Source organism: Copadichromis virginalis, linkage group LG12 (assembly GCF_057382275.1).
Source record: "Copadichromis virginalis isolate Kocher_CV1m ecotype Utaka linkage group LG12, C_Virginalis_male_GT1.1, whole genome shotgun sequence".
NCBI classification, from domain to species: domain Eukaryota; kingdom Metazoa; phylum Chordata; class Actinopteri; order Cichliformes; family Cichlidae; genus Copadichromis; species Copadichromis virginalis.
The window spans coordinates 1,850,437-1,878,169 of record NC_140629.1 but is presented as its reverse complement, the minus strand read 5'-3'; the positions used below and the strand labels follow the sequence as shown (position 1 = coordinate 1,878,169).

The window sequence follows — 27,733 nt, the reverse complement described above, 5'->3', positions numbered from 1 at the left end:
GTGCGTGTGCGTGCGTGTGCGTGTGCGTGCGTGTGCACTCAAACAGGAAATGTCTGCACCTGCAGTTTTGCACCAACACATCACATCCTCTGAACTGTTCGTACGTGTTAACACACTGAAGACACGGGAACGGCTCAAAGTCTGGATTTCCTTTGTGAGAGCGATGAGCGTCATGACTGTTTGTTTTCACATTTAAATGAGTCGTGATGTGGGCGGGACTGATGGACAGACATGACTGAGGGCGTGGACTCAACATGATGATAACACCAACAATAACTGCGCGCCTGTGACATGAACTAATGTTAATGAGGCAGCAGCGTTGCCACAGACGTGAGCTTCGATTACATGGATGCTTTGCCTGCTGTGACAAGGCGACATGTCTGCTGTAACTATGGAAACTATTAAACGGGAAACAGTATGTGAAGAACGTCAGGACGTCACTGTGAACATAGTGCAGGTGTATACATCACATGTACCCTGAGATTAACATCCACCTGAACACCTCTGAGAGCACGTCACTGATTACAAACACAAAGCAGTTCGTTAAACTAGAGCGAAGTCTGCAACCTTTAATCACAGCTCTGTGTAACGAACCTGTCAAGCTCTTATTGCTCTGATTCATTTACTGTACGATAGAACAAACAGTTTGTGTTGGTATGACATGAAATCCACCCTGTAACAACGTCCACAGACACCACCAGAGCTGGAGACGGCTCAGTCCACCGTCTGTGTGGGGAAACACCCACTCACTGTGACAGCGTCTTCTTACGCCCAGCCTAGAGCAGCGGGTCCGCTCTGAGTCCACTCCACACTGGCGAGGCACACAGTTCAGGTCCGATTTACATGAAAGGAAACAAATCGCTACAACAGCTCGGTGTTGTAAATGTTTCCAGTCCTGACAGGACGACGTTCACAGAGCTCAGGCTGAAGCTTTTCCTTTGAAAGTGTAACCATGTACGTCACAAGACTTCCTGTCACCGTGTAGAAAACAAAGTTCAATCAACTAAAACCAAAAACGACATTTTCGTTTTATGTACAAATGTCTGCATGTTGTTAAAGGACCATGAACAGCAAACATGACGTGACATGATTAAGAAACTCATGTCTTCAGTTAATGTGGTCCATGGCATTTATCATGCTAATGCTGTTAAAACAGGCGCTGCCATCATCAGAGTGCTCGTGTGGAAAACTGAACATTTACAATATTTCACATTAAAAAGAAAACCAGCTCCATCAGGTCCAGTACGGCGAGGCTCAATCGAGAGAAATGATATCCGATGTGCCGCCGTCGGCCCCTCCTCCCGTGCCCCCGCCCCCTCCTGTGAGGACCCTAGTGTCATGGAAGGAGCTGGCGGCGTGGCTGATGGCGTCATAGTGGCTGCTGGTTGCTGCAGCTGCATTTTGCATGCTGCTCGTCAGGTTATCCAAGAACATCTGAGGCGAGTAATGCTGCGCAGAGAGACACGCTGGTCAGATCAACGTCAGAGTAAATGAAAGTTTTACTGCATATAACATCTGTCAAAAACAAACAAACAAACAAACAAACAAACAAAAACACAAACTAATTGACGTGCCATATAAAAAAGATTCGGACTTCCACACCTCCGTGGGATGGAGCTACTACAGCGCTGCTCCCTAACAGCTCCATATCCTGTCCCATTCACTCTTTTCATCTACAAAATAAAAGTCCTTTCCTCCTTCCTTAGTGTGCAGCCTCCTGTACGACTCACCACAACTCTGGTTGTGCATTTGCCACCCGTCTTCGCTCTGCATCTACTCTTCCAGCACACTTTGTCTTCAGTGGTCTCACAGAGGATTCAAGGTGGCACACACAAGAGAAGCCCTACAGTACAGAGATCCCAAAGACTGCAAGGTAACATCAGCAGGCAACAAGGTGAGGAGGTAAGGAACAAAGTGGAAGGCCGAGAAGGCAGTTGAGGTGACAGAGTCACGCCTAAGGCAGAAGACACCGGTGGGGGTCTTAGCAACAGGGGGAGCAGGCTCGGGGTGCTTCCCAAAGGCCCAGGCCTGCAGGGCACAGGGAAAGGAGAGACACCAGCTACTCCAGGAAGAGGTCCGAGCAGGTATGGAGGAGGAGCGAGTACGCAGGGCCGGAGGTCTCAGGCAGCAGGGAGCGTGGACAAGGTGGGAGAGCACCTTGCAGCTCAAGGTCACCTGGGCAAACATCATGCAGGCAGACTTCCAGCGCATCAGATTCCTCGTGCAGGCAGCCTGCCAAGCCCAGTAAAGCTCCATGTGTGGGGGACGAGTGAGACACCTGCCTGTCCCCTGTGCTTTGGAAGAGGAACCATAGATCCTCGGCAGCTGCCCAAAGGCCCTGGCCGATGGTCGTGTTCTTGGCGACACGACCAGGTGCTCAGAGTAGTTGCTGAAAAGATTGCCTCAGCAATCAGTACCAGCAAGCACCATCACGCTCTGATGAAGCCAATCTCTTTTATTAAGGCTGGACAGAAAGCCCAGGTGCGCCCACATTCAACAACCGGCCCCCAGACACAGCCTCTGATTGGCAGCTGCAGGCTGACCTGGGTAAACAGCACACTGTAAAAACATCCCTGCACCCACACATGATCATCATTTCTGAGGGCTCAAAACATCTGCTCATGCTGAACGCACAGTGCCCTGGGAAGAGCGGATCGAGGAGGTCAACGAGAGGAAGCACACCAAGTACCAGGAACTAGTGCAGGATAAGGGGCTGAAAGACTTTCTATGAGCCCATAGAGGTGGGATGGAGGGGCTTTGCAGGACGATCGCTCTGCAAAGTCCTAGGTCGGCTGGGTGTGGCTGGAGCAGCGAAGAAGAGCGCCGTCCAGGTTGTGAGCGAGGCAGCAGGGAAAGCCACAAGCTGGCTGTGGATTAAGAGGGCTGATCCGTGGGTAGCTACTGGTGCGCAAGTCGGGGCCTGATCACCCCCAGCTGGGTCGCCTGGGCGAAGGTCTATGATGCTGCGAGACCCGAAACACCTGATGGCCCCAGGATACATCACTGAAGATGCGTACCAGGAGATGTTTCCTGCATAGTGCCTCTGCCAACCTCTTCATTCGCACACTATGTGGCTACTGTGTTTGCATTTGAGACATGCTACTCTGCTTTCCACAGAAACATTTGCACAGACTAAGAGTTGTTGTTGCCGTGACGTGAAGTTAATCTATCGTCTAAATCTTTGCCACGTTTGGTCAGACCTGCTTACACAAAAGAGCCGAGCTTTGAATCTTGGAATTTTGTACCATTTGGCACCACATGTCAAATCCACTCTAACTGAAACAAACAGAAAGCTTGCATGTCAGGAACATTATGAGACTGCGTCACTGTGCTGTCAGTTCAGACAGCATTAAAAAAAGGAGGGAACATAAAACACATACCTGTGGATCAGTTTGAATTAAGGAAAACAGATCCAGACCTGAAAGACAGAAGAATCAGATTTTGAACAGTATCCATGTGCACATAGCTGACAGTCAGTGAGTGTTTCTCTGACTCACTCTGCATGTCTGTGGGGATGGAGGCCAAGGCAGAAGGATGGAAGGGGACTGCATAGTCGGCCAGTGTGGAGTTCAGATACGACGGGTCCAGGGCCTGGACGTTTGGCACTCGCACAGTGGGCTGGTAGCTCAACACTCTGAGAACATCAAAGACAAACACACACAGCTGATGAGCACACATGTAATCATCAACATGCTGGGGTACAGCGCGGTCACACCAGATGGTTCACGGGAAAACTGAAACATGGCTCACCCCTTTGCATGCATCTCCTCATTCTTGGAAATGTAGACGCAGCGTTTCTTGGGTGGAGGGTCTTTGTCCTCTTCATCATCAGAAGAAGAGCTTTCTATAGTCAGATCGATCACATCCGCCCTCTTGGTGCAGCTGGGCTCAGTAGAATGAGGGGCCACCGACGGTTGACGCAAAGGAGCCGAGGCTGAAAGGTAAAGGTCACCTGACATGAGTCTGCTCCTCCCGTCCCAAGAAAAGACCGACAGCAATCATTTTCACATCTTTCAACGAGCTGAATTGAATCTGGTTACTACAGGTGAGGTTTCAGCCAACAGACGGTTTATGGCTAAAATCAGCATGTATGGAGCCACTCTGTAAGCTCTTTAGTCCATTAGTGGACTTAAAAGTTGGGACACTGGGAGAAGATGATGGTCTGTTATTACTGATCCTCACTGGAGGTTTGTTGGACACGCAGTCGGTTCCTCTCCGTCTCTTTCAGTTCAGTTATTGGGTCTGATAACAACACTGTCAAAGCACCAAAAACCTACAGTTTCATTTACAACACAATGACACAAAGATGGATTCATGAATAAATCCATTTCTCCCAGTTCTGTCCCAGTGAGATTAAAAGGATTTCTCAGTGCTGTGCAGACAACAATGAGTCTTTAACAGCTTTGCAAACATCCTTCACCCTTCTTTTGGAAACTTACAGGACTTCTGTTGACACAGGAACAAAACTATTTTAGAAACAGGGTCACGTGATCACCCCCTGATGCTAATAGTCTGTGGTCGTCCCAGGCCTTATCCTCCTTTCTCCATGACTCACATTCAAAGTTTCAGTCCTGCTCTGTATTATTGTCGACTCTTTATCTTACGATATAAAGCGCTTTAAGAAGACCTTTGTTTTGATTTGGTGATATATAAATACAGTTGAATCAAATATTTTATTTATTTATTTAACAAAGCTCCTAAATCAAAGCAGCCACTGACATTTGTTTTAACACACTAGCCTCTGCAGCCCTGCCCACCATACAGGCCAGTGCTGTGTGCCCACAGGACTCACATATACATGAATCCACACCATCTAGAAGCTGCCAGGTGTGCAGGGGACGATACTTACTGTCCACCTTTGGAACGGACTGAGTGGGGATCTTTACAGCGTCTTTCTTTGGTCTCATTGGACACCACGTCCCATCCTCCTGGAACTTGATTTCATCCACGTCCGAGCAGTCGTTCAGGATCTCCAAGAACAATCTTTAGTACAAGATAGGGAGGGAGGGAGGGAGGGAGGGAGGGAGAGAGAGAGAGAGAGAGAGGGAGGGAGGGAGGGAGAGAGAGAGAGAGAGAGAGAGAGAGAGAGAGAGGGAGGGAGGGAGGGAGAGAGAGAGAGAGAGAGAGGGAGGGAGGGAGAGAGAGAGAGAGGGAGGGAGAGAGAGAGAGACACAGAGACAGAGAGACACACAGAGAGAGAGAGAGAGAGGTAAAACACTGATGTGAAGTACGGTCACACGAACGCGTCACGCAGGCTGTCAGCACTGTGTCAGTGTTAGAGATGTCCAAACAGCTCAGTCTGATGTCATCAGTACTGATCACATATGCATCTGTGCACAGGGAAGATTACATGCATATTCATTATATGTGGAGTGCAGTGCTGTGCAGAAGGCTAAAGACCTGCCTCAGTTTTGATCATTTGCTTGGAAAATAAGAAATGTCTGCAGTGAATCATTCAAACATGCACTGAACAATCTAAATCTTGTATAAAAAGCAAAACCAGTTTATAGTTCAACTCTAGTATGAACAGGTTTGTTCTCAGGCAGCGCTCCTGTAATTCCTTCAGCAGTCTTCAGGAATAACTCTCTGAAGTCTTAATGACTGCTCAATGATCCTGGTCAGGAAATCCCAGGAAGTTGATTCTGTTCATCTGGATGTTTTCAGTGGGAGGAACGTTTCTTCATCCTCCAGCTGACTCCTTCAGTCTCAGCTGACTGCAGCCTTATAAACAGGACAGTTGTGTATTGACTGAAACCAGCAGCACAGATTAAAACTGGGCTGTGAGGTCAGTTTCACAAACCTGGGTGTAAATGACAACATGACCCCATCAGTCTTTTATAGCTGAGGGGAAAATGAGAAGGATGTCTTGTATTTGCAGGCTTTGGGCTTCAGATAGACTCTTCCTTCTTTCAGCTGCTCCTGCTGCCACAGGTCTGCCTCCATCTCAGCCTAACATCCTCTTCTGTCACACCAGCCCTCTCCGTGTCCTCCTTCAGCACATACATGAGCCTCGTCTGTGGTCTTCCTCTTGTTCTTCTGCCCACAAACCTCACTGTGCTCATACATGTCCTGCTCCACCCTCACACGTCCTCATGTAGGACCACACTTCCTCTCAGTATGTTGTCTCTGGCTCCACAGAGACAGTAAGCTCCTGTTTAAGACGTTTTCAGTGCACTTCCTTCACTTGCACATTCCCATCTCTGTCCTTCAATCTCTCGTCCCAGCCAATCGGTCTTTTCTCCAGCCTCAGATGAAGCCTTTTCTTCTGCCGCTCCTCTCGTGGCTGCACACCTAGCCTCCTGTCTACATCCCCTCCCAGACCATCTGCTGAACTCTTCCTTTGGATACGTTCTCATTCCACCACCAAGTCTCCTTGTCCTCTTTCCTCTATCCAGACACTATCCCAAACACCTTCTTGGCAGTTGTGCTGTAGTGCTTCAGTCCAACCCAGACCCCAACTCTTTGCAACAGTCAGCCTTCAGCTTCCACCACGTAATCCTTTCCTCCACCTTCATCCATCCTATACTGCCTAGGTAGACTGTTGCTGCCACCACCTTACAGTCTCCTACCTCTTCAGATGGTACCTTTAAATGAGATGTACCTGTGTGAACCTGGCTCTGCTCACATATTACCTCCATCTTCAACAAAGCTATTTCCATCCTTTTCCACGATCCATCCTCTTGCATTTCTCTTCTTAACATCAAACCTAGTTAACCTCTCATCACCTCTGTTCCTTTCATTTACATTAACATCTTCTCCCGTCACTAACCTCTCTCACCTGGGGACACCAACATGTCATCCAGAGTTTCATTCAGCCTGTGGGGCAGATGGACTGACCACCTTCAGCATCACCTAACGGACTTGCAGCGTCACATTCATGGTCCCACCTTCAATTCAGTGTTATTTATACAGCATTGCAACAACAGTCGCCTCGAGGTGCTTTATATTGTAAGGTAGATACGCAGGTAAACAACACTGAGCTGAGCACAGCCTCACTATAAATTGGGCCAAGCCTACCCAGGCCCGATCCAAGTCACCAACAGGTGGACCTCAGCCATCAGTCCACCTGAGTATCTGACACATACGGGCACCAAACGGTGCATAAAGCACACATGGATGATTGTTCAGTGTTTCACCAGCTGGACCACATCCTCATTTAGGTTTGACAGCATTTCTATTAGATAATGGCGGATGGGAGGAGCATGAATGAGGCTGCAGTTTGGGGAAGGCCTCACAGACCAGTGCAGATCCCCATGTACTGACATGAGGTGGATCAAATGAAAAAGGGAGCTGTGGTCCTGCTTAAATGATCTCCAGTATGTCATGTTTCTGTGATGACGGCCTGCTCAGTTACCCATCAATGATGAGGCTCTCATACGCAGCCTTCTTGTCACACACAGGACAGATCCAGGTGGGTTTCTTCTCATTCATCTGCAGGTAGAGGGCAGCATCGAAACACTGCAAATGGGAGCACGTCACAGCCCTGCATGGCACCATCAGTCGCATCTTACCCAGCTGCAGGACGAAACAAAGCGGAGGTCAGGCCGATGGGTAAACACAGCGGGTCAGCACTCGGCTCATACGTGAAACTCAGGAAATATGAGTGTGTGTAACGCGTTACAGGTTCATGTGTCAACATCTGTGACGTATGTAAGAGTCAAATCATCAGCAGCTTTCTGCATATGTGCACACGGTCATAATGCTGAAGCTGCAGGGAGACTCAACCACACAGCCTCAACTGGAGCTGAAGGGAGTTCCCTCTCAACCGAGCAGAGTTTAATAATCACAGCTCGGCAGGTTTTCTTTAACACTATGACCTTCACCTGACCTCGGCCCAACCAGCTCCTACTTAGGCTACGTTCACACTGCAGGCGAAAGCGCATCAAATCCGATTTTTTTGACCCTATGCGCCCCATATCCAATCATGGTATGACATTTGTGCTCATGATAGCGTTAAGCATACAGTCTAATGAAGGTTAAAAGTGTCGTTCAGCGTTATGTCTGAACTGATATATTGATGAAATGACCTGCATGCTACAATACCCAGGTCAGTTTTGTGTGTTACAATTAGTCAACACATTGTCAACCTAGTGTATAAGAATGTGATACAGTACATTGTGATTGAGTTGATTACACCACTCAATCCTGTGCCTAACACGCTTACATACACATAGACATGAAGTATAATTTCTAGGGTAAAGGTGAAAGACATCTAGCTTTGTCTCTGCTTGGCAACTAGTGATCCGGGCCTACAGGAAGCATCTGGAGCAGCCAGACAACCATATAGGGGGAAATGCTGTTAAACACGGAAACTAGTTGAACTGTCGTTAATTATAACCTGTACATGTGATGTTTTGTCTAACGCGAGAAGGGGCGTGAACCCTGACATGATAAAACCATGCTGAAAGTACGTTTTGACGGGAGATCTGGGGTGACAATATCGAGCTGTGCATCTTTCCACACACGTGTTTAATAAAATCATTGTTTTGACGCACTTGGACCAGAGGTCGTTTGTCTCTCACCTCAATCACGAATCGGGACAAGAGCCATGTATGACATTTATCATTTGTTTACATATGAGTCCAGATTTCTCTTCATGTTTTGGTTCATGTCATTTTCCTGCACACTACTTACATGTTGACTGTTTTGTTATGAATGTTTTAGTTTAGTTTGTGCTGCTGTCCAAATATTTTCAGGTCCAAAGCCACAAAACGTCCCATAGAACAGAGTCTGGCTGCAGTTCTATATCAGTGCAGTTCTACAGTGAGGAGGGTTTAAGGTGGAGCTTGTTAGTAACACTACATGTAGACACCTCGTTCTGACTCGTGGACTCAGCACACACAGTGTTCAAACTTCAGGGAGCTTCAAACGTGTCACATGTTGCATGGCTGCTTATTTACCGGGCACATAAGAGACACTCGAAGGCTTGTTGTAGCAATCTCACTGTCTGGATCTGCTGTCAGCTTCTCTTTGACTGGAACACAGAGAGGAGGGCAAAATGCAAAGACACAGGTTGAAACACACACGACAGGGCTTCACCACATCTCTACACTATGAGCCTGGTCTTATACTCAGCTTTGACTCCTGCCTGGAACATGTCAGTCTCAGGCAGGAAATAACTAAGAACATAACTGTCATGTCTCTGCTGTTTGTCAGCATGACCTGATGTCATGTGATCTACCTGATGTCATGTGATCTACCTGATGTCATGTGATCTACCTGAGTATACGCGGGAAACATAAGTGTGAGGAGGATGAATAAAGTCGTAGTAAGACTGTAAAGCTGAGGCATCAGTGTTGTAGTCGCTCATGCAGCTCACGTTTGGGTGAAGACCATTTGATTACAATCAGACCTGTACTGTGTGTGTGGGGGGGGCTTGTTACTGCTGTAACAGTTACTGCTGCTCTGTAACTGTTACAGTAACAAGCTCATTATTACTCAGTGCTCTGGAGTGGTCTGGGTTCCTGATGCCCTTCATCCTCAGTCTTTGCAGGAGCAGGGGAGACGTCAGCTGCCTCACCAAGTACACAGACATGGAGTAGGTCTGAAACAAAGACGGCGTGGCTCATACTCAGTGTGAAACAGCAGGAGTCAAACACACGCTCAGGATTAAAATGACATCAATAACAGGAAGGAACAACAGATGTTCAATGACACAACCGGCTTCAGCTATAGAGATTGAAAATGTGACGTCACTCAGGGGTAAAACCGCAAAGGATTCTGGGAACTCGTGGCAAGCGGTACTATCGCACGCAGGCTTTCAATTGAAATCAGTCACACAGCGATAAAAAGAAACACAAAAATGTCAAGAAGCTGTTGTATTATTAACTGCAATAGCCGGTCGCATGACAGCCACGGGAAGCCGACGGGTAAAGAGATCAGTTGTTATCGGATTACGTCGTTGAAGAGAAATTGTTCGAGCCATGTTTCCGAAGTAACAAAGATGCGACGGATGGCCTGGATCGCAGCCATTCAAAGACCAAATATAACGTCCCAGAACCCTCCAGCTCACAGGTTAGTCTGCTCCAAGCATTTACACGAAGGTCAGTGTTTTTTAGTAGTTAATACGTCATTTTCATAACATAATTGGTGATATAGGTTACAAGCAAGTCTGGCGCTGAACAGAAATTGTCGCGCTATGCTCCTTTATTTATTGTGCATAAATAGTGAATTGTCCTGACACAATATTGCGTTTCGCTTCTGTTATTATGGTACATTGACAAAAACATATACTTTTATTCACAGGATAAAACAGGTTTTTTGTATCACTAATTGCCCAGTACGATTACAGCATACAATATTATTGTCACTGCTACATTTCTGTGATGCTACCAGAAATTATTTCCACTACTAATTAATTACCGTTGAGCTCAAAGGTCCTATTAATAAATGGTTAATGAATGTGTATTTATGACGACGATTTGTGAGACTGGTAAACTTATGATACGTACGATGGTCTTTACTTTATACACGGTGCAGTTCAAGGTCCTGCACCCATCCGTCGGTAAACTGTACCTGGGCTTGTTGCAGTGACCTGAAGTTACTAAACTTCATGAGTGTATGCACTCACTCCAAGAACCGTATGATTATAAATATGAGCGTGGTGAAAGTTGGGCAGCACGCTGATGTCTTTTGTCCCTCTGTGTGCTCGTAAGGGTCTGACCCTTTCACTCCTTTGATTTTTTCCTCGTATCTTTTCTTTGACTTTTCATCAAGTCTGTCTTTGTACGGACCGGCATTGCTCTCCTTCGTTTTGTACATACCTTTTTGGGGGGCAAAGAAAAAGCAAGAATTTATTGGAACCGAAGAATGAACATTTTGCGGTGCATCAAATGCTTGCATTTGATGCAGGTACTTGGATTGTTTTGCCACGAGTTCCCGGCATGCAATGCGCAAAAATCACGTGGTCTGTCAATCTCTTGATGCTTCTCATTGTCACACTAATAATAACAACAGAGACACTTCATACACAGTGTGGATCACTGATGTTTGGCATCAGGTAAAGTCTCGTGTCTCGACAACATCCCATACACACATCTGTCTGTTTCATATCTACGGTGAGTTTCTCTTTAACAGGTTGTTGCTGCTGTGAGTCCCTGCAGCCAGAGCCCGGTTACTGTTTCTTCCAATTCTGCTGTTTTGCTTCAGAGATGAGACTAGAACGATGTGACTGTAAATGTGTTCCTTTAAAGAGAAGTGTGTGTGTGGCAGTATCCAGATTACAACCCTGTGAATTCAGAGAGCATCACCACCTCCACACATCACAGCGCATAAACATAAGCATGCTTAAAACATTTCCAACTTGAGCTTCTTCTCTTACCTTTCCAATTTCAGGTGCCCATGTCACTGAAATCTGATTGGGTACTGCAGATGAGAGTCTAACAAGGGAGGTAATGTTGAGTGGTCTTCCTGGTCTCTTCTGTTCCACGCCATTTTTTGGTGGCGGTGCGTAGCCCTGCAGGCAGAAATCCAACGTTAGCATATTCACAATATAAAGTTTGCCTGGCTTCTTGTTTGACTGCAGTACAACGAGCACTTACTGGCAAAGGAAACAGTTTTCCATTGACCTTTATGCAAAGACTGTTGGGGTAATTGTCCTCCTGAGGGCAGCTCGTCTCTGATAAACAAAACCTGAAAACACACAGAAACATTTCAGAGCCCAGTACGAAACTTTAGATATAGTCAGATATACACAGATATACACAGATATACTCTGATATACTCTATTTAGGTAACTGAGACTTCATCATTACTCTTAAATGAGAAGTGGGTCGAGCCTAACTGCTGTAGGAGAAATAAGACAGAGCTGTATTTATATTTAAAAATCTGGACAATAATGTTTTTTCTGAAACGCAAACAACGAGATCTGTTACAAGCAGTTATTTATGAATGTTTACTGTCATAATATGACAGAAATAATCTGGTTTGATTGTCACAGGAAGTCAGGGACCAGTCCCAGTGTGTTCAGATCAGTGGGCTGGTATTTCTCCTGTTTTCATTTATCAGCCACTACAGAGTGTAAAACATCCACACTAACATCTCACAGAGGACAATATGACGGGGGTCAGGTTCTAATGTAAAGCCCTCTTCACACCGACCGCGTCAATTCACCCGCCGTGTATATCTGAACCAAGCTGGAACTTTCTGACGTTTCCGAATCAAGAGATCTGACCAATCAGATTACAGCATTTGGTAACAGGTGCCCTCGTAGCTCAAATCTCGCACTGGTATGAATATTCAATGATATGGAAATACAGTTTGTAGCTCAGACACAGCTAGACGCTGCTCTGGGTCCATCTGAATGACCTCTCTGAGTTCAAACTGCCATCCTGAAACATGTATGTACGCTGTGATATTCTCCATGTTGCTGCCTGCTCGTGAGAACTGGAGGAACTCGGAATCTCTGCTTCCTCCTTTTCTCCTTCAGGATCATCAGGACCAGATCATCATCGCTTCAGCTTCTTCTTTTGTTTTTAAACCGTTCGTTTTTTGAGGACGAATTTTCCTCAAAATTCAGTGTGTATAAGTCACACATCGGTTTAGATTGATCAAATCTGCAATGTCGTGTTGTCTTTAGGCACTGTGTTCGGTGTATAAATGTCACTTTAAGTGTTTACAGAAAACTGAACATCCTCACCTCAGCTGAATCTGAACCATATAGTCTCTCCTCCCACCTGGTAGAAAGTCTCTGAAAAAGTTTAAATCAGTTAAAGTTGATTTTAAAAACTTTTTTCAGTTACTGCAGATGAACTGACCAATCAAGAAACAGGCTTACCGGGAGATGCACACTTCTCTAACTTGTTGTGGCGTCAACGCAAAGATAAAATATTTTTCCTGGTGGTACCTCTGAGCCGTACTCGCTCCTGTCAACAGAAACCAGGGCTGTCAAGTCAGGTTACAACACACACTTTCTCTGTCATTTATATTTTGGACAAACGATCCTGACTTCAATGATTTCTCCACTGAGATCGGCACCATCTCTCTGTTAGCTGTTGTTATACTGACTGTTGCCCCACAGCAGTGACTTTTATCATCATGTGCCTGAGTACACTGAGTCCATCCTCACCCACCCACGACCTGTTTCAGTCTGCATCCTTAAAGGACGCCCTCCCTGGTGCTCTCAAACCACTCATGTGCTACTGCTGTTCCTGCACTTCAGTTCAGTTCCTGTTCCATGATGGTAACAGCAGTAACACCTCCAACAACATCATGCTGCGCAAAAGGCTCCACAGCAGCGTGTGCTCAGCCCACTACTCCTCACCCAGCTGATCCACCAACCAAATCACTGGGTTTCCAGACGACATGGCACCATCAGCATTGCTGTTGATGGCTCCACACTCCTCCTGCGTTTGGGAAGGAGGTATCACGGCATCCAGAATCTGTCTGAAAGACTGCTGAACAGCTTCATTTATCAGGCTGGGGAGGTGTTTGGAGTTTCATTGTTTTGTAGTGTTGGTCATGTGACAGCCTTGTGTGTCACAGGGTTTAGCTAACCCAGTATTTAAGTTCCAGTTTGTCTTGTGTTTGTTTTTGTAGCTAATATTTGGAGTTTATCGAGTTGACCTCTTTTCTTGGTCTGCCTGTCCAAGTTTTGGATTTGTTCATCATTTTTCATATTTCAGGGTAAATAAAAACACATTTTTGGATTTAAACACCTGTGTCCTCGATGCTGTTGATGTGTAATTAACTGAAATTACAAATAGATTTTTGGGACTAGGACAATCAAATTAATTACATTTTCTGTCCTCTAGATGGCAACATTGTGTACTGATTGTCAAGCAGACGGGACAAGTTATGAGCCAAGTATACTCACTCCAACAGTCATGTTGGGACTAGGGGTGGGCGATAGAAACGATATAAATTTGGCCAACGATAGAGATTTTGATTACACCACTCAATCACGTTAGCGCATGTTGATGATGTCATCAAGCTGCGCCTGTTTTGGTCAAAAGCATCGCAGCGGCTACAACCATCATCATCTGCAAATTATGCCGACAGTCACAGCAAAGAGATGAAGCACTTTTGAAATATGGGGAAAGCCAAAAACTGCGCTTCCTCTACTTCCGTAACATTGATTCATTAATGTTGGATTCTCTCGCAGCTGCTCTATTCCGGTGTTGTTGCAGTATATTAATAACTAACCTCGTATTGTGGATGAATAATCTCAGTTGTTCTCCTGACTTAGTTTGGCCCGTGTACAGCATCCTGCTATGTGATTGCATTTGTCCCTGACCACCAGAATCCCTCACGTTAACTTTTATCGAGTGGAAAAAAAGTTGGCGTTCAACCTCCAGCTTCACTGTGCTAATGTTATGCTAACATAGCTGTGTCGCTAGCAGTCACGTAGCACAACATTATATAGCAGCTAGCCCAACTTCAGTAACCCTGCAAACGTCACTGCTGTTTAGTTTCTGTCTTCATTTATGTTGGAAGTGACAGCAGAGCTGTACGTTTGAATTAGTTTCAAAAATCTCTCAGTCAGAACATGGTATGAAATGTTTAGGTGGTAACTAGCGAGCTAACTTCCTGTTAACTTCTAACTCCGTTAAATTTAATAAATTCTGTTTTCATGGATGCCTGGATGTTAAACTTCATTGTTACACCTGATAAAGGCAGCAACGCTGATGATTTTATTAAAGATGAAAGAATTTAGACCGTTTTTAACTCTCAGTGTTCGTTTGATTTGGGACCTGAAGCGGACGGAGTTTTGGACCCAGATTACTCCGCGAGGCTCCTCACTACGGCAGCCGTAATGCTCTGACAATCCATCAAACATTTTTAACAGATTTCTGCAGCCAAAATCGGTTCAAGGTCAGTAAGCACAACCAGAATTCATACATAAGGAACACTCTCTCGATTTTTGAGAAAATTAAAGGATTTTAAGTCCTTATAGTGTGAAAAATACGTTATACAGAAGAAAAGAATATATCGCGATATATATCGTTACCGCACGTGCTTCAAATTATATCGCGATATGGATTTTAGGCCATATCGCCCAGCCCTAGTTGGGACCATTTAAAGTAGTACTGCGGGTATAAAATACTCACTGCAGTATTCTCCTGAGCCACAGGTGTCACCACTCAGACTACACCACCATGTCAGTGCTGACAGAGGCGAGGAAAAGTCAAAACTGGAAGTCAAGACTTTGCCGAGTGTTTTTGTTCTTTCCAAACTGTTCCAGCGTCTCCTTCTGTGTATCTGCACGTCTCTGAGCTCCTGTTCTGGAGCATCATTAACATGGGGGTAAAAGACTCTTCCACCCAGATGGGCAACGCACCTGGTTGTAAAAAATCAAGACCAGTCGACACACCACAAGTTTGTGTCTTGTGACACATGATGTGACGTCAAACTAAGCGGCGCACCAGATAAGAAGTTGCAACACGCGTTTGCGTCCATATAAAAGGCACTGTTTTTGTCCGCTAGAGTGGGATTTTCATGGCACATTCTGCACCACATCTCTGTGCGTTCATCATTTGTTTGAAGCCAGCTCACCTCCTGCAACCACTTTTCCAAGAACACGCGCTTCTTTTGTGGTTCGGACTCCTTCTGACATTTCTTTGGAGGTGGAGGAACACTAAAGTAATTGCTTAAAGGAGCTTCTTCGACATCTTTAAGCGTTCTAAACAAATGTCTGTCCTCCTCCAGAAAATCTTATGTACACAAACACGCGTTGCAACTTCTTATCTTATGCGTGTTTTTTATTTTGACAGCGAATGCGCACCTGCGGACCACTTATGTGCACCCCTGGTTATTTAGCTTGTCATATTGCAGCCACAGAAATTCTTTTGTCCATGAAACCATAAAGCTGCACTTTCTTTTTGTTCTTTTCCGTTTTGTGGTAAGCTTTTCTTTGGCTGTCACTTCTTCACCCTGACCTGTCTTATTTGGCTGAACTAAAATATATATCCTGCTGCTTTTACACACGCGCTCACGTTGTCAGCGATTCTCTGCTCGATCAACCTCTCACATGTTTAAGCTTGCTGTGGGAGATTTCACTTGTCATGTTTGCATAGTAAGCTAACGATTGATAAGACAATGTCAGAGGAATTGGTGCGCAAATTATCGTCACTCACCAATCAGTACTGTCGCTCTCTATGCACAGTTTGCGCGATTGCAAAGTGAAGCAAAAAACAAGCGCAAATTCAAACGCGATTTCAATATGTCACATATTGACAGTGGCTCACCGATTCCAATGACATAATTACCCAGCTACATTTCCGAAAGAATGCAAAAGCATTGACATATATTTTTCCTTCCTATGATAGCCCGACGGGCAGGGCTGAGATAGATTTTGGTAGCCCGACTGGAAAAATCGCTAGCCCCGGGACGTCGGGCTAGCGATTTTGCGAGCCCTGCTCTAGGAACAACAAGTAGGTCTGCAGAGCAAGAGCGAAGTGCTGTAATAGGGTGATATGGTACTACAAGGTCATTAAGATAAGATGGGGCCTGATTATTTAAGACCTTGTATGTGAGGAGCAGGATTTTGAATTCTGGATTTAACAGGAAGCCAAAACAGGAGAAATCTGCTCTCTTTCTAGTCCCTGTCAGGACTCTTGCTGCAGCATTTTGGATTAGCTGAAGGCTTTTCAGCGAGGTTTTTTGGACATCCTGATAATAATGAATTACAGTCGTCCAGCCTGGAAGTAATAAATGCATGAACTAGTTTTTCAGCGTCACTCTGAGACAGGATATTTCTAACTTTAGAGATGTTGCACAAATGGAAGAAAGCAGTCTTACATATTTGTTTAATATGTGCGTTGAAGGACATGTCCTGGTCAAAAATGACTCCAAGGTTCCTCACAGCGTTACTGGAGGCCAAGGTAATGCCATCCAGAGTAAGAATCTGGTTAGAGACCATATTTCTAAGCTTTTCAGGGCCGAGTACAATAACCTCAGTTTGATCTGAATTAAGAAGCAGAAAGTTAGCGGCCATCCAGGTCTTTATGTCTTTAAGACATTCCTGCAGTTTAACTCATTGGTGTGTGTTATCTGGCTTCATGGACAGATAGAGCTGGGTGTCATCTGCATAGCAGTGAAAATGTATGCTATGTCTTCTAATGATGCTGCCTAAGGGAAGCATGTATAATGTAAACAGAATTGGTCCTAGCACTGAACCCTGTGGAACTCCATAATTAACCTCAGTGTGTGAAGAGGACTCTCCATTTACATGCACAAACTGGAGTCTATTAGATAGATATGATACAAACCACTGCAGCACAGTACCTGTAATACCTACAGCATGTTCTAATCGCTCTAATAGGATATTATGGTCTCGAACGCTGCACTGAGGTCTAGCAGGACAAGCACAGAGATGAGTCCACTGTCAGAGGCCATAAGAAGATCATTTATAACCTTCACTAAAGCTGTTTCTGTGCTGTGATGAGCTCTAAAGCCTGACTGAAACTCTTCAAATAAGCCTCTGCAGATGATCTGTTAGCTGTGTGACAACTACTCTTTCAAGGATTTTTGATATGAAAGGAAGGTTGGAGATTGGCCTGTAATTAGCTAAGACTGCTGGGTCATAAACAGATTATTTTGATTTTGTGCAAAAATTATGATTACTTCTCTGTCAGTGCGCCCCAGGGTGGCTGTGGCTACAATGTAGCTTGCCATCACCAGTGTGTGAATGTGTGGATGACTGGATGTGTAAAGCGCTTTGGGGTCCTTAGGGACTAGTAAAGCGCTATATAAATACAGGCCATTTACCATTTACTTCACATTTTAATATTTTTAATGATAACATTATTAGGTTTTTAATGTCCCTTACTGCAGAATAAAGGTTTCTTATGAAAGTTTTGTTTTGTTTTGTTTTTATCTTTAGCTCCATTCTAAAATGACCAGTTTCAAGTGTCCTCAGTGTAGGACACATACAGGATGTCATGCTGAAATGTAAAGCACTTACAATAGAAGACAAACAACAAACTATTCCAGCCTAATTGATGACATTTATGGCATTTGTTTTCTGTGCTGACTGATATGCTGCTCAGTGCTTTGCTGCCTGCTTTTAAATCAGATGTCACTCTGAACATAAACACAAGCTACATGTGATGTCTCTGATGTGTATCTGTTTCTACCCATGCTGATGCTAGCATGACTAAAGCTAGCCAAGCAGCAGTAAATATGTGAAGTAAGGAAGAAGGATATACTCATCAAACAAACAGGATCATAAGAATATAAAACCACGAGCACTACAAATGTAACAGAAATATGTTGACATAAAATGGCATGTTATTTGAAATCTACACGAAACAATGACACAACTACTTTTTTTCAATTTTTTCAATTTATTTATTTTTTACCAATTGTCCAAATTAGTCTGTGATTGGCCTGAGTGTGACAGAAATCATATTTATATACAACTAAATATGACTCAGCAAACATGTTTTAAATGGATGATTCCTCACTTGATGACGAATGATCCATTTCCATATTTGCTGAGTCTTAAATTTGATGTCAGTGAACTTACCAGTGGTTGGTGTTAAAAAAAAAGCCCCCAAATCCCCTATGAGCAAGCACTTGGCGACAGTGGAGAGGAAAAACTCCCTCTTAATGGGAAGAAACCTCTGACAGAACCGGGCTCAGGAAGGGGTGGCCTTCTGTCTCGACCGAGAGGGGTTCAAATGTTCACTGACAATTTAGTTGTATATAAATATGATTTTTAGGACTTGATGTTGACACCAATTATGTGAAATTGGGGACGCACACAGTTCCGCTTCTTCTTGTTCTTCTTCTTCTTCTTACTTGGCGGAATCTCTGGCAGGCTCTTAACTTCATTCTCGAGTTCAGCCACCTTGACATTGAGCATTTTCTGTTTGTCTCGTAGACTTTGCAAAGATCCCTGTACAGAAAATGCAGCTGACTCTTCTTTTTCGATCTTCTGTTGTTCTGTGGTGTCTTTTTCTTTCTGAGGCTCCTGCAGAGACATTGCAGTGGATGGCAGTGAGTCCTCTTTTTCCATCTTCTCCTGTTCTCCAGTCTCGTTTTCTTTCAGAGGCTCACATTTATGCATTTCATTTGCAGCAGTGGAATTTTGTTCTTTGTGCTGCTGTGGGATTTTAAGTGAGCAATCTTTGGCCTCTTTCAGCTCTCGCTCAGGAGATTCTCTCTTCAAATCATGAAGGGCCTTGTTGGGGCAGAGCTGGGATTTCAGGTCACTGATTTCCAGGTTGAGTGTCTCCTGCTCCTGCCTATGTTTAACGGCCTGCTCTTCAAGCTGATTTTGAGCTGCTAGGAGCTGTTTCTGGAGCATCTCAATCTGCTCTTGCTGAATCCTACATTTGAGCTCAAATTCAGCCTCCTTAGAGGACTTCAGTCCTACAGAGTCAGTGTGTGAAGCCTCTGTGGTTGGAGTGGCAGACTCCACACACTGCTCTGTGGTAGGGTGGCTGATTTGGTCCTGCAGGGTAGCAATCACCTCATCCAATATGACAATAGCTTCATTGTCATTTGTGAGAGTGTCTGTCTCACTGATGTCATTGGGCTTATTACTAGAAGCCTCTTCCAGCTGCTCTATGAGGTCTTTAATCGTTTCCTCATAATTTCGCTTGTTCTCGTGAATTTCTTCACAAAGTTTGTTCACCTCAAGCTGGTGATAAGAGGCCCTCTTGTTTGCACCTACCATTTTACAGTAAAGGTTGTTCTGATGGTATTGGGAGGCTTCCAGTTGGTGTCTGAGAGCAGCAATCTCGTGCCAGGGATTAAACGGGGGTCTAAATGTGGGATTGGGTTGATATTGCCAAGTCCCTCCGTTAGGCACAGGGTTTGGTCTGCTGTGGTTCTTCCTATTTCCCTCTCTCTCCATGTCCTCCTTTGCATTTGAAATGGGGAGGGATTCAGCCTTTTCTTTTTCAGGAGTGGCTTCAGTGTTTTTTTGCACTTCTTCATTTTTCGAGTTTGCTCCATAACCCGTGCTGTTTTGAGCTTCAAGAAAAGTCCAGGCATATGCCCGAGTAATTGGTCTTCTTGGTTCTTCAGCCACTCTTTTCTGTTTTTGCTTTTGTTGTTTCTTTGGTTTCACAACCGTTTCCTTTGGTGGTTGTGCCACAGGAGACTTTTCAGTATTTGGTTGTGCGGCTTTTTTTGCTTCTGCCATTGTAGATGCGTCAGCGTTTGCGTCTGCGTTTCTCTGCGTCTGCCTTGTCTTTGTTTTAACAACCAGGTTGTTTTGTGTTTCTGCCATCCGAGATCCACTGAAGTTGGTTGAATGTCTCCCCTATTTATAGGTTTTTCAGTAGAATGTGCACAGTGACATCACAGGCTGTTCCTGTGATGCGCTGTTCCTTTGAAGTGCCATGATTAGAACAATTCAAAATAAAATGCCCACAAACCTAATGTAAAGGAAAGGCTTTTATTTTGTAGCACATACTGAATTAACACTATAAAAGCTACTCTACAGGAATTGCAGTAAAAAATAAAACTAAAGCAAAATATGTTTTTTAAATGGTTGTTAAAAAAACTAACCAAAGTAGAAGACAACTGTTTAGTGGAAAGTATTCGACATTCTAGAGATTCTCAGGCATAATAACTTCTTTCATAATTTAAACAAGGACAGGTAGAAAACGTTCATATTTAGTGAAGGATATTTATTAACATTATCCAATGAGAGTTACTGAATGTCTGTAGGCAGTGAGATCTTGGTGGTTGCCGAGGCAACAGAATATCATCTATGTTTTGTTTTAAATTCAGTTTCAATGCTGAATCTAAGAAACAACAGACTGCAGAGGGAGACTTTAATAGAGGTTTACTAACTCTTACTATCATATACATTGTGGAAAAATCTGTCTTTATTTAGCATAATATATTTGTTATAAGCACTAAATATGTTTGATGATTAACTGACGATGAACACTAACGTACCAAGCTGAAAATTCTGCTCACCAGTCAGCAGCTTATATTCACAAAAAACGGATAAATCTGCGATCCATGCAACTCTAACCAGCCAACAAAAACATGTGTTCATAATACAAAACAAGTTTACTTTGTGAAATGTTAAAAGGTACAAAAAATAAAACAATAAAATAAAACAATATGTTTTCAAGACTTTTTCACAAGTTCCTATGAACTTCCTATGAGCGTGAGGGCGCCATAAATCATCCCTGCTACCCTCGATGTAACCTAACTGACCATGAGCAGCACTAACACTGGAGAAGCTCGAGAAAGCTTCTAATTCACAGGAAATGACGCAGTTCATCCACCTGCTGTGAAGAGGTCATGGAACAGGAAGTCTGACACCCCTGCAATGGTTTATCTGTGCTCTACACTGGGCTCAGTTTACACGAGTAAAGGCCGACATTTCTTATCGTATTAACCCAATAAAACATTTGACTTTCAGTGTTAAAAACAAAGTGAAAGCAGACCTAGACTTGAAGGTTTGATCAGAACATCCAGCACATCGTAGAAGGGAAGAGGCTTCATCTGCACATCAGGGTGGACAGGGGGGATGGGAGGGGCTGGCTGCTGGAGATTCATGGTGGATGTGGGGACACACGGCTGCTTCACCCGTCTGTGTTACAGAACTTACTCCTGTTTAACATAGAGAAATGAATGCGTATTTACTATGGTTAGCCTTCAATCAACAGAGAACAAGCAGCAGTGATGGTTGGACCTCCACGGTTGGAGACAGACTGGTAACACAGCTCCTTCATACGTAAGCAGAGACAGCCTGATACTGAGCCCAGTAACACGCCTCGACGGTACATGACTGAATACTAGCATAAAATAAAAACAAATTCAAAGAGTTTTCTACAGTCATACTGATGCACTGAGTGAAAAAAGCACAACTGTGTGATGTAGATCTGAGCGTACAGTAACATTTTTAGAATAATGTTGCATAAAAAAGCAAAAGAGGCCCTTTTGTTAGTACTTTACAATATTATAACTGCAGGTGTTTTATCAACGTATCAACATGTTGTTGCCTCAGGGTTTGACTGGAATAATAATGTCATAATGTGAATTCATTCATAGCAGCTGACGTACAGCCGGCTGCTGTGAGAGGACTCCACAGTTTCTCTGGTTCAAACATTTTCCCAACAAGTTCAACACCAGCTTGTTTTTACTGAATAAAGTGTTTGTTTGTGTCACTAAACTAGTCACATGTCATCATGTGTGAAACACACACGACAACATGTGGGTTACTGACACACAGCAAGCTTCAGCTTACATGGTTATCAAGCAGAGACAAAACAGGACATTTCTGCCACGATCCCACAGCAGAGGGACGGGAGCTGAGGAGGATATAACAAATCTGATATATACCAGTCATAACATTACTTTCAGGTTACTCTGTAAAATAAGCTGAAACACACTGTCTCATAATCACCATTTAACAATATAACCTGAGGCTACAGCCCCACACACCAGCACAGATGCTATCCTGATGAGGACACTCGTGATCTTTCTCTGAGTGTTTATGTATGAAACTAGGGGTGGGCGATAGAGACGATATACGATAGAAACGATATAAATTTGGCCAACGATAGAGATTTTGACTATACCGCTCTATCGCGATAGCGCATGTTGATGATGTCATCAAGCTGCGCCTGTTTTGGTCGAAAGCATCGCAGCGGCTACAACCATTATCATCTGCAAATGATGGCGGGCGACAGTCATAGCAAAGAGATGAAGCACTGTTGAAATATGGAGAAAGCCAAAAACTGCGCTTCCTCCACTTCGGTAACATTGATTCATTAATGTTCTCAGTGTTCGTTTGATTTGGGACCTGAAGAGGACGGAGTTTTGGACCCAGATTACTCCGCGAAGCTCCTCACTACGGCAGCCGTAATGCTCTGACGATTCATCAAGCAGTGCGGCTTACAAAGTTGTACTAAAACATTTTTAACAGATTTCTGCAGCCAAAATCGGTTCGAGGTCAGTAAGCACAACCAGAATTCATACATAAGGCACACTCTCGACTTCTGAGAAAATTAAAGGATTTTAAGTCCTTATAGTGTGGAAAATACGTTATACAGAAGAAAAGAATATATCGCGATATATATCGTTACCGCACGTGCTTCAAATTATATCGTGATATGGATTTCAGGTCATATCGCCCATTTCATAATGAAACCAGCACAAAGACACTTCAAAGTGATTCTACTGTAGAAACATCAACAGGTAGAAACCTGCAGCCTGACTGCTCATCAGTTTGCTGCCTGTTCAAGTTCAGCAGCAGCTCACTTTGTAACGGTGCTGGTCTGGGGTCAGCATTTACTCAGCTTTAACGTCACTCTGGGATCTTGGCTAGTTTAGCGTTAGCGTTAGCATGTTGTCTGTGCAGGTGCTTGTAAAGAGCTGAAGTTGTGTTAATAGTGTGATTCTGTCCTGGAGCAGTCTCACTTTGCCATCACGCTCTCATCCTTTTGTGCAATAAAAATAAAAGTCATGTCCACGCTGCGGACTGCGCTGCTGTGTTCCTCCTCCACAAACTGAAATCAGCTGATCGTAACGAGGGTGCAAGAACTGATAACTGGGATCTATAGGCAGACCGACTAACGATTCCAAGGAATCCTCGTTTCCCAACCCTAGAGGCAGGTGACATCCACACAGTAATTGTCTTTTTTCTGTTCGTTAAACATGCTAATCATTCTTCATCTAGTCTCAGGCTTAAAACACATTCTTACAAAAACTACTGCAATCCATCAGTGTCTCCCCTCAACTCTATGGTATCAACTTTAAAACATCCTACATCATCTCATCCTCAACTTATCACATTCCCAAGATTCCCAGAAAACGTACTCTGACCTTTAGGTCGAGGTCACCGAGGTTGGAACTCATTAGAAGATGTTGAGTAGATACACTTATGGTACTAAATGAAAATCCTGCGTCGCTTCATTCTGTAGGTCTTCCTTTTTTCTTTAAAGTAAGGTCACGTGATATTTTGTGTGGCAACACTAATCCTAACTCTATCGATACAGGCACGCCACAGGTCAATAGGATGCTGAATTCACTCCCTGCTCTCACACATGATCTCCAGACCTGCATGCACCTCTTCCCTCTGAGCCCCCCCTCCAAACATACAAACTCTGACCCACCACCATCAGCCTTTCATTGACTGCCCCACTCCCACTGCACACGAACTTACCCACAATCACTACGATTGTGTTGGACACTGCTGTTTAAATAATTGTGTAGTGTTGTATTGTGTTGTACATAAAACTTTTTATTTTATTTTGTTTTTATTTCCTTCTCTTTGTATTTTTAGTGTACACTGGGGGAGCATTGCAATTCCAAATTCCTGTGTACGACTGTACATATGATCTTTGACAATAAAGCTGACTTTGACTACTAAACGAGAGGGCCCATTTCACCTGAGGCAACCTTTCTGGACACAGCTGCTTAGGCTGACTGGTTAAAAGGTCTAATTTATAAATGCAGGCAGATTTCCAAAGAATGAGTCTTTATCAACAAGGACAACTGAAAAGGATTCGACTGAGCAGCTGCTCTGGTTATAAGAAGAAGGCTTCACAGCAATAATAAGCAGTAATATCTTCATATGAATTTGTCTCTACGTGACAACAACATGTTATAGTGATTTATCACAGCTGCTGTATCATCAGGAATAAACTGCATGTAATTTGAAACTGTCGGATGGCAACATTTATGACAGATACAGTGTTGGTGTGTTTGACAAAACTCAGAACTATCTGACTGAATTAAACAGATTTGATGAAGTTTAACTTAATTTGCAGTTGAAAAAGATCAAATGTCAAAGTTTATTATTACAACGTGGATTTGTTATATGTTTGAACTGAAAACTAGAGCGTAAGAAAAGTACTTCAATCGTGTATTTCATTGTGTTTTTAATGAATCCATTTGAACTTTCAAAAGCGAGTTTAAATGTTTGTCTGAATGAAAGTGACAGACCTGATTTCATCAGCTGAACAAACAACTGATTCTAGTTTCTCAGAACTGAAGACGAACACACAACAGCACGGCCAAGTGCCCAGCTTAGTTTGTCCTTTATCTGGGGTCTTGTTTCAGTGTCACGTCCACGGTGAGTGAACCCACGACAGTGTGATGATACAGACGCGGTGAACGAGCGCTGGATCAGGAATATTTAACACGACATGAAAGCAAAGTTTCTGTAATCTCGTTACTAATAAAATGAAAACCCGGATGTTTTAACATGTTTGTGTACATCGTGTTTAACTCACAGCCTCGCGATAACTTTTGGCTAATCGGGTGTATGTAGTTTTTTCGATTAGCAGTTTGGTTTAAGATTCCCACGGAAACTATTATGTTTCTTACACCATACCTCACACTCATGTCTGCCACATACAACACGTAGTACATCAAGACAGTGTGCGAGCTTCAGGCGCATTAACTTATAATAACAGCGGGTTGTTGGGAGCTAGCAGAGACTGGCTAGCCTGTGTTAGCATCAGGGCTACATAGTGAAACGTCCACGATTCCCGTGACTACGCTCATCCCTGCCTGTGGGCGCCCACCTCGCCCATCACTCACACAAACACACATCAGCTGCTTTCTTTCTTCGTTACAAGCTTCAGCGTCAACACGAGTTACAGGTTGTGTTTTGTTTTCGCCTACCCGAAGCACCACAGTCCTCGCCATCTTGTTGTTCCGGTCAGTGTGATCACTTCCAGGTGAAGCTACAGTGTATGGCGTTATTTTTGTGCCAGGCAGCTCCGAAAACGTCAGAGCACTTGTGCAAATATGTGATGGTATTTGAAGTTTACACAGAAACATTCTCGCATGGAAAATATCTTTAAAGTTTATTTTGTGACGCAGACAGAGTAATATTTCAAACTCTGTCTTCCTCCGCCACTGCCTCGTTTGAGTTTTGAACGAAATGCATTCTGGGATATTGCATTTCGTCATTTCGAGCTGATTGGAGACCAGAACAGCCAATCAGAGTTTTTTGCATCCAAGTCTGTGATTGGCTGGTTTTGTGGCACAAATATAACGGTGTAGAGAAAGAGTTGAACGCGCACGGGCAGAAATGTTGAGAGCGCGAGCGACACATTGCGAGCGAGCGCAAATGCAAAAACTGAGCGAGAGGGGCTGCTGGTGTGTGTGTGGATAATAGCAAACACTGAAATACATCTTTTGCACGCAGGAATGAATTTTGTTCACTCAAATTTAGCTTTTCTTCGCTCAAAATAGATTTCTCCTCAAAATACAACACTTGCACCTGCAAACTTTTTTTACGTGTGCTCAGAATAGCAGTGTTGGGTAAGTTACTTTAAAATAGTAACTTAGTTACATTACTAGTTACTTCTCTCAAAAGTAACTCAGTTACTTCAAGTTACTCGTTACTTTCAAAGTAACTAGTTACTAGGGAAAGTAACTTTGGTTTTACTCAGAATTCTCTTGTTAATGTGTTGCTCCCATAACTTTGCAGTCTTCTAGCTTGCTTACTTGCCACAGTGCACTGTGCCACCTACCAATAGAAAGAAAAAGATAATGTGCATATTTCCACGAGAGAAATCCCACGCCTGGACCGTCATTGACTGCTGCCATGATTCTAGCCTACGTCACAGCGTCATGTGCGCCTTTTACATCCAACACAAAAACTGCAGTCGTGGTGCTTTGATTGTACTCAGAACTCGGAAATTCTGCCTTCTGAATAGGAAGATGTAGGTAACACCAGACTGCAGATGAGCTGCATACAGGGCTGGACTGGGACAGAAAACTGGCCCGGGCATTTTGACTAGAGACCGGCCCACCATTATAGGAAAAATCATAAAGCCTTTGAATGAAAACAAACACTGTTGTGACAGTGATGTTCACTGTTCTGATGGTATATATGCATCAATCTATCAATCGTTTGTTGTAAGATTCAGATAATTATTTTTTAAAAGCGAGACATTTTGAATGAGAATAAGAAAGAAAAGTATTTCTTTGTGCCCCCCTTTCCCTGTTAATGCCCTACATGCCCCCCTGGCAACACTTTGCTAGACCCGCCCCTGCACAGTTACCAGCTGTCAGCTGCTTAGAAAAGGATCCTGGTGTTATTTGTCTCTCAGAAACAGTTCATAACTTCAACTCATCCATGTCACCTAAAAGGTAAACCTGTTTCTCCATCACCTGTTCAGCTCTGATGATCCAGTAAGGGCATCTCCTGGTTTCATCTTCATGTTTCCCTCTCACCAGATAACCAAACCATATCATGACCAGCAGCTTTACAGCTGTGGCTCCAGCAAACATCAGCTGATACTAGAAATTAATATTAAATAAATTCTAACAACAGCTGATCAAGCTTAAACGTGCTGCTGTTGTTTAGCGCGACATCCGCTGGTTTCCTCTTTCGGCGCAAAGTGGGCGATAAACAAACAAGAGAGACGATCAGCTGATCATTGATCAGTTTCATGATTGAAGTAGAAACGGGAGAATGAGAGGAGAGGCAGCTGTGCAGCGTAAACACAGAATAACTCCAGCTTTGTGTCTTTTACATTGTAGCTGGATTACGGGACAAACTGTTCCTTTTCACCTCAATAAGAAACGCGTAATATTTTCTCTGAATACCAGACGGGACGGTTGGCAACTCTAATAACTTATGAACAAAATAAAGTTCAACATCATTAACTTCATAGCACCACCCAGCTGTATAGAAACTCCGTCATGCTAGCTAGCACGCAGTACGGAAAAAGTCAGCATAACGAAAATAAACTCCACCTAAACTTGGTTCATATCTGACCCAGAGAGACTGCAGGTCATAACTTCTTACCTGAAGTTCAGTTCACACTTGGACCGGCGGCCGCCTCGGGTCTCTTTT

General features: G+C 43.9%; 2 protein-coding genes across 2 annotated transcripts; both read right to left on the bottom strand.

The window, feature by feature from the left end:
- On the bottom strand, window positions 1–25,790 carry pias2 (protein inhibitor of activated STAT, 2). Its single transcript, XM_085474317.1, has 14 exons — window positions 25,546–25,790; window positions 21,357–21,522; window positions 12,776–12,863; window positions 12,638–12,688; window positions 11,541–11,631; window positions 11,321–11,455; window positions 9,439–9,544; window positions 8,901–8,974; window positions 7,355–7,515; window positions 4,850–4,983; window positions 3,751–3,934; window positions 3,498–3,634; window positions 3,381–3,418; window positions 1–1,449 (listed from the first exon to the last, which is right to left on the bottom strand). Exons 2-14 carry the CDS (start codon window positions 21,466–21,468, stop codon window positions 1,255–1,257), a joined length of 1,506 nt encoding a protein of 501 aa, XP_085330443.1. The 5' UTR covers window positions 21,469–21,522; window positions 25,546–25,790; the 3' UTR covers window positions 1–1,254.
- Window positions 18,137–20,250, bottom strand: LOC146696228 (uncharacterized). The gene has a single exon (XM_085474316.1). The coding sequence runs from the start codon at window positions 20,177–20,179 to the stop codon at window positions 18,659–18,661; it is 1,521 nt and encodes a 506-aa protein (XP_085330442.1). The 5' UTR covers window positions 20,180–20,250; the 3' UTR covers window positions 18,137–18,658.
- Window positions 25,791–27,733: the final 1,943 nt, after the last annotated feature.

Coding starts and splice junctions, on each gene's coding strand:
- pias2 (XM_085474317.1), bottom strand. CDS start 21,468: ATGAATCTCCAGCAGCCAGCCCCTCCCATCCCCCCTGTCCACCCTGAT. Junction 8,975..9,438: donor AGACCACTCCAGAGCACTGA/GTAATAATGAGC, acceptor TCTGTGTTCCAG/TCAAAGAGAAGCTGACAGCA. Junction 3,935..4,849: donor GTCCGTTCCAAAGGTGGACA/GTAAGTATCGTC, acceptor TTTACCTTTCAG/CCTCGGCTCCTTTGCGTCAA.
- LOC146696228 (XM_085474316.1), bottom strand. CDS start 20,179: ATGGCAGAAACACAAAACAACCTGGTTGTTAAAACAAAGACAAGGCAG.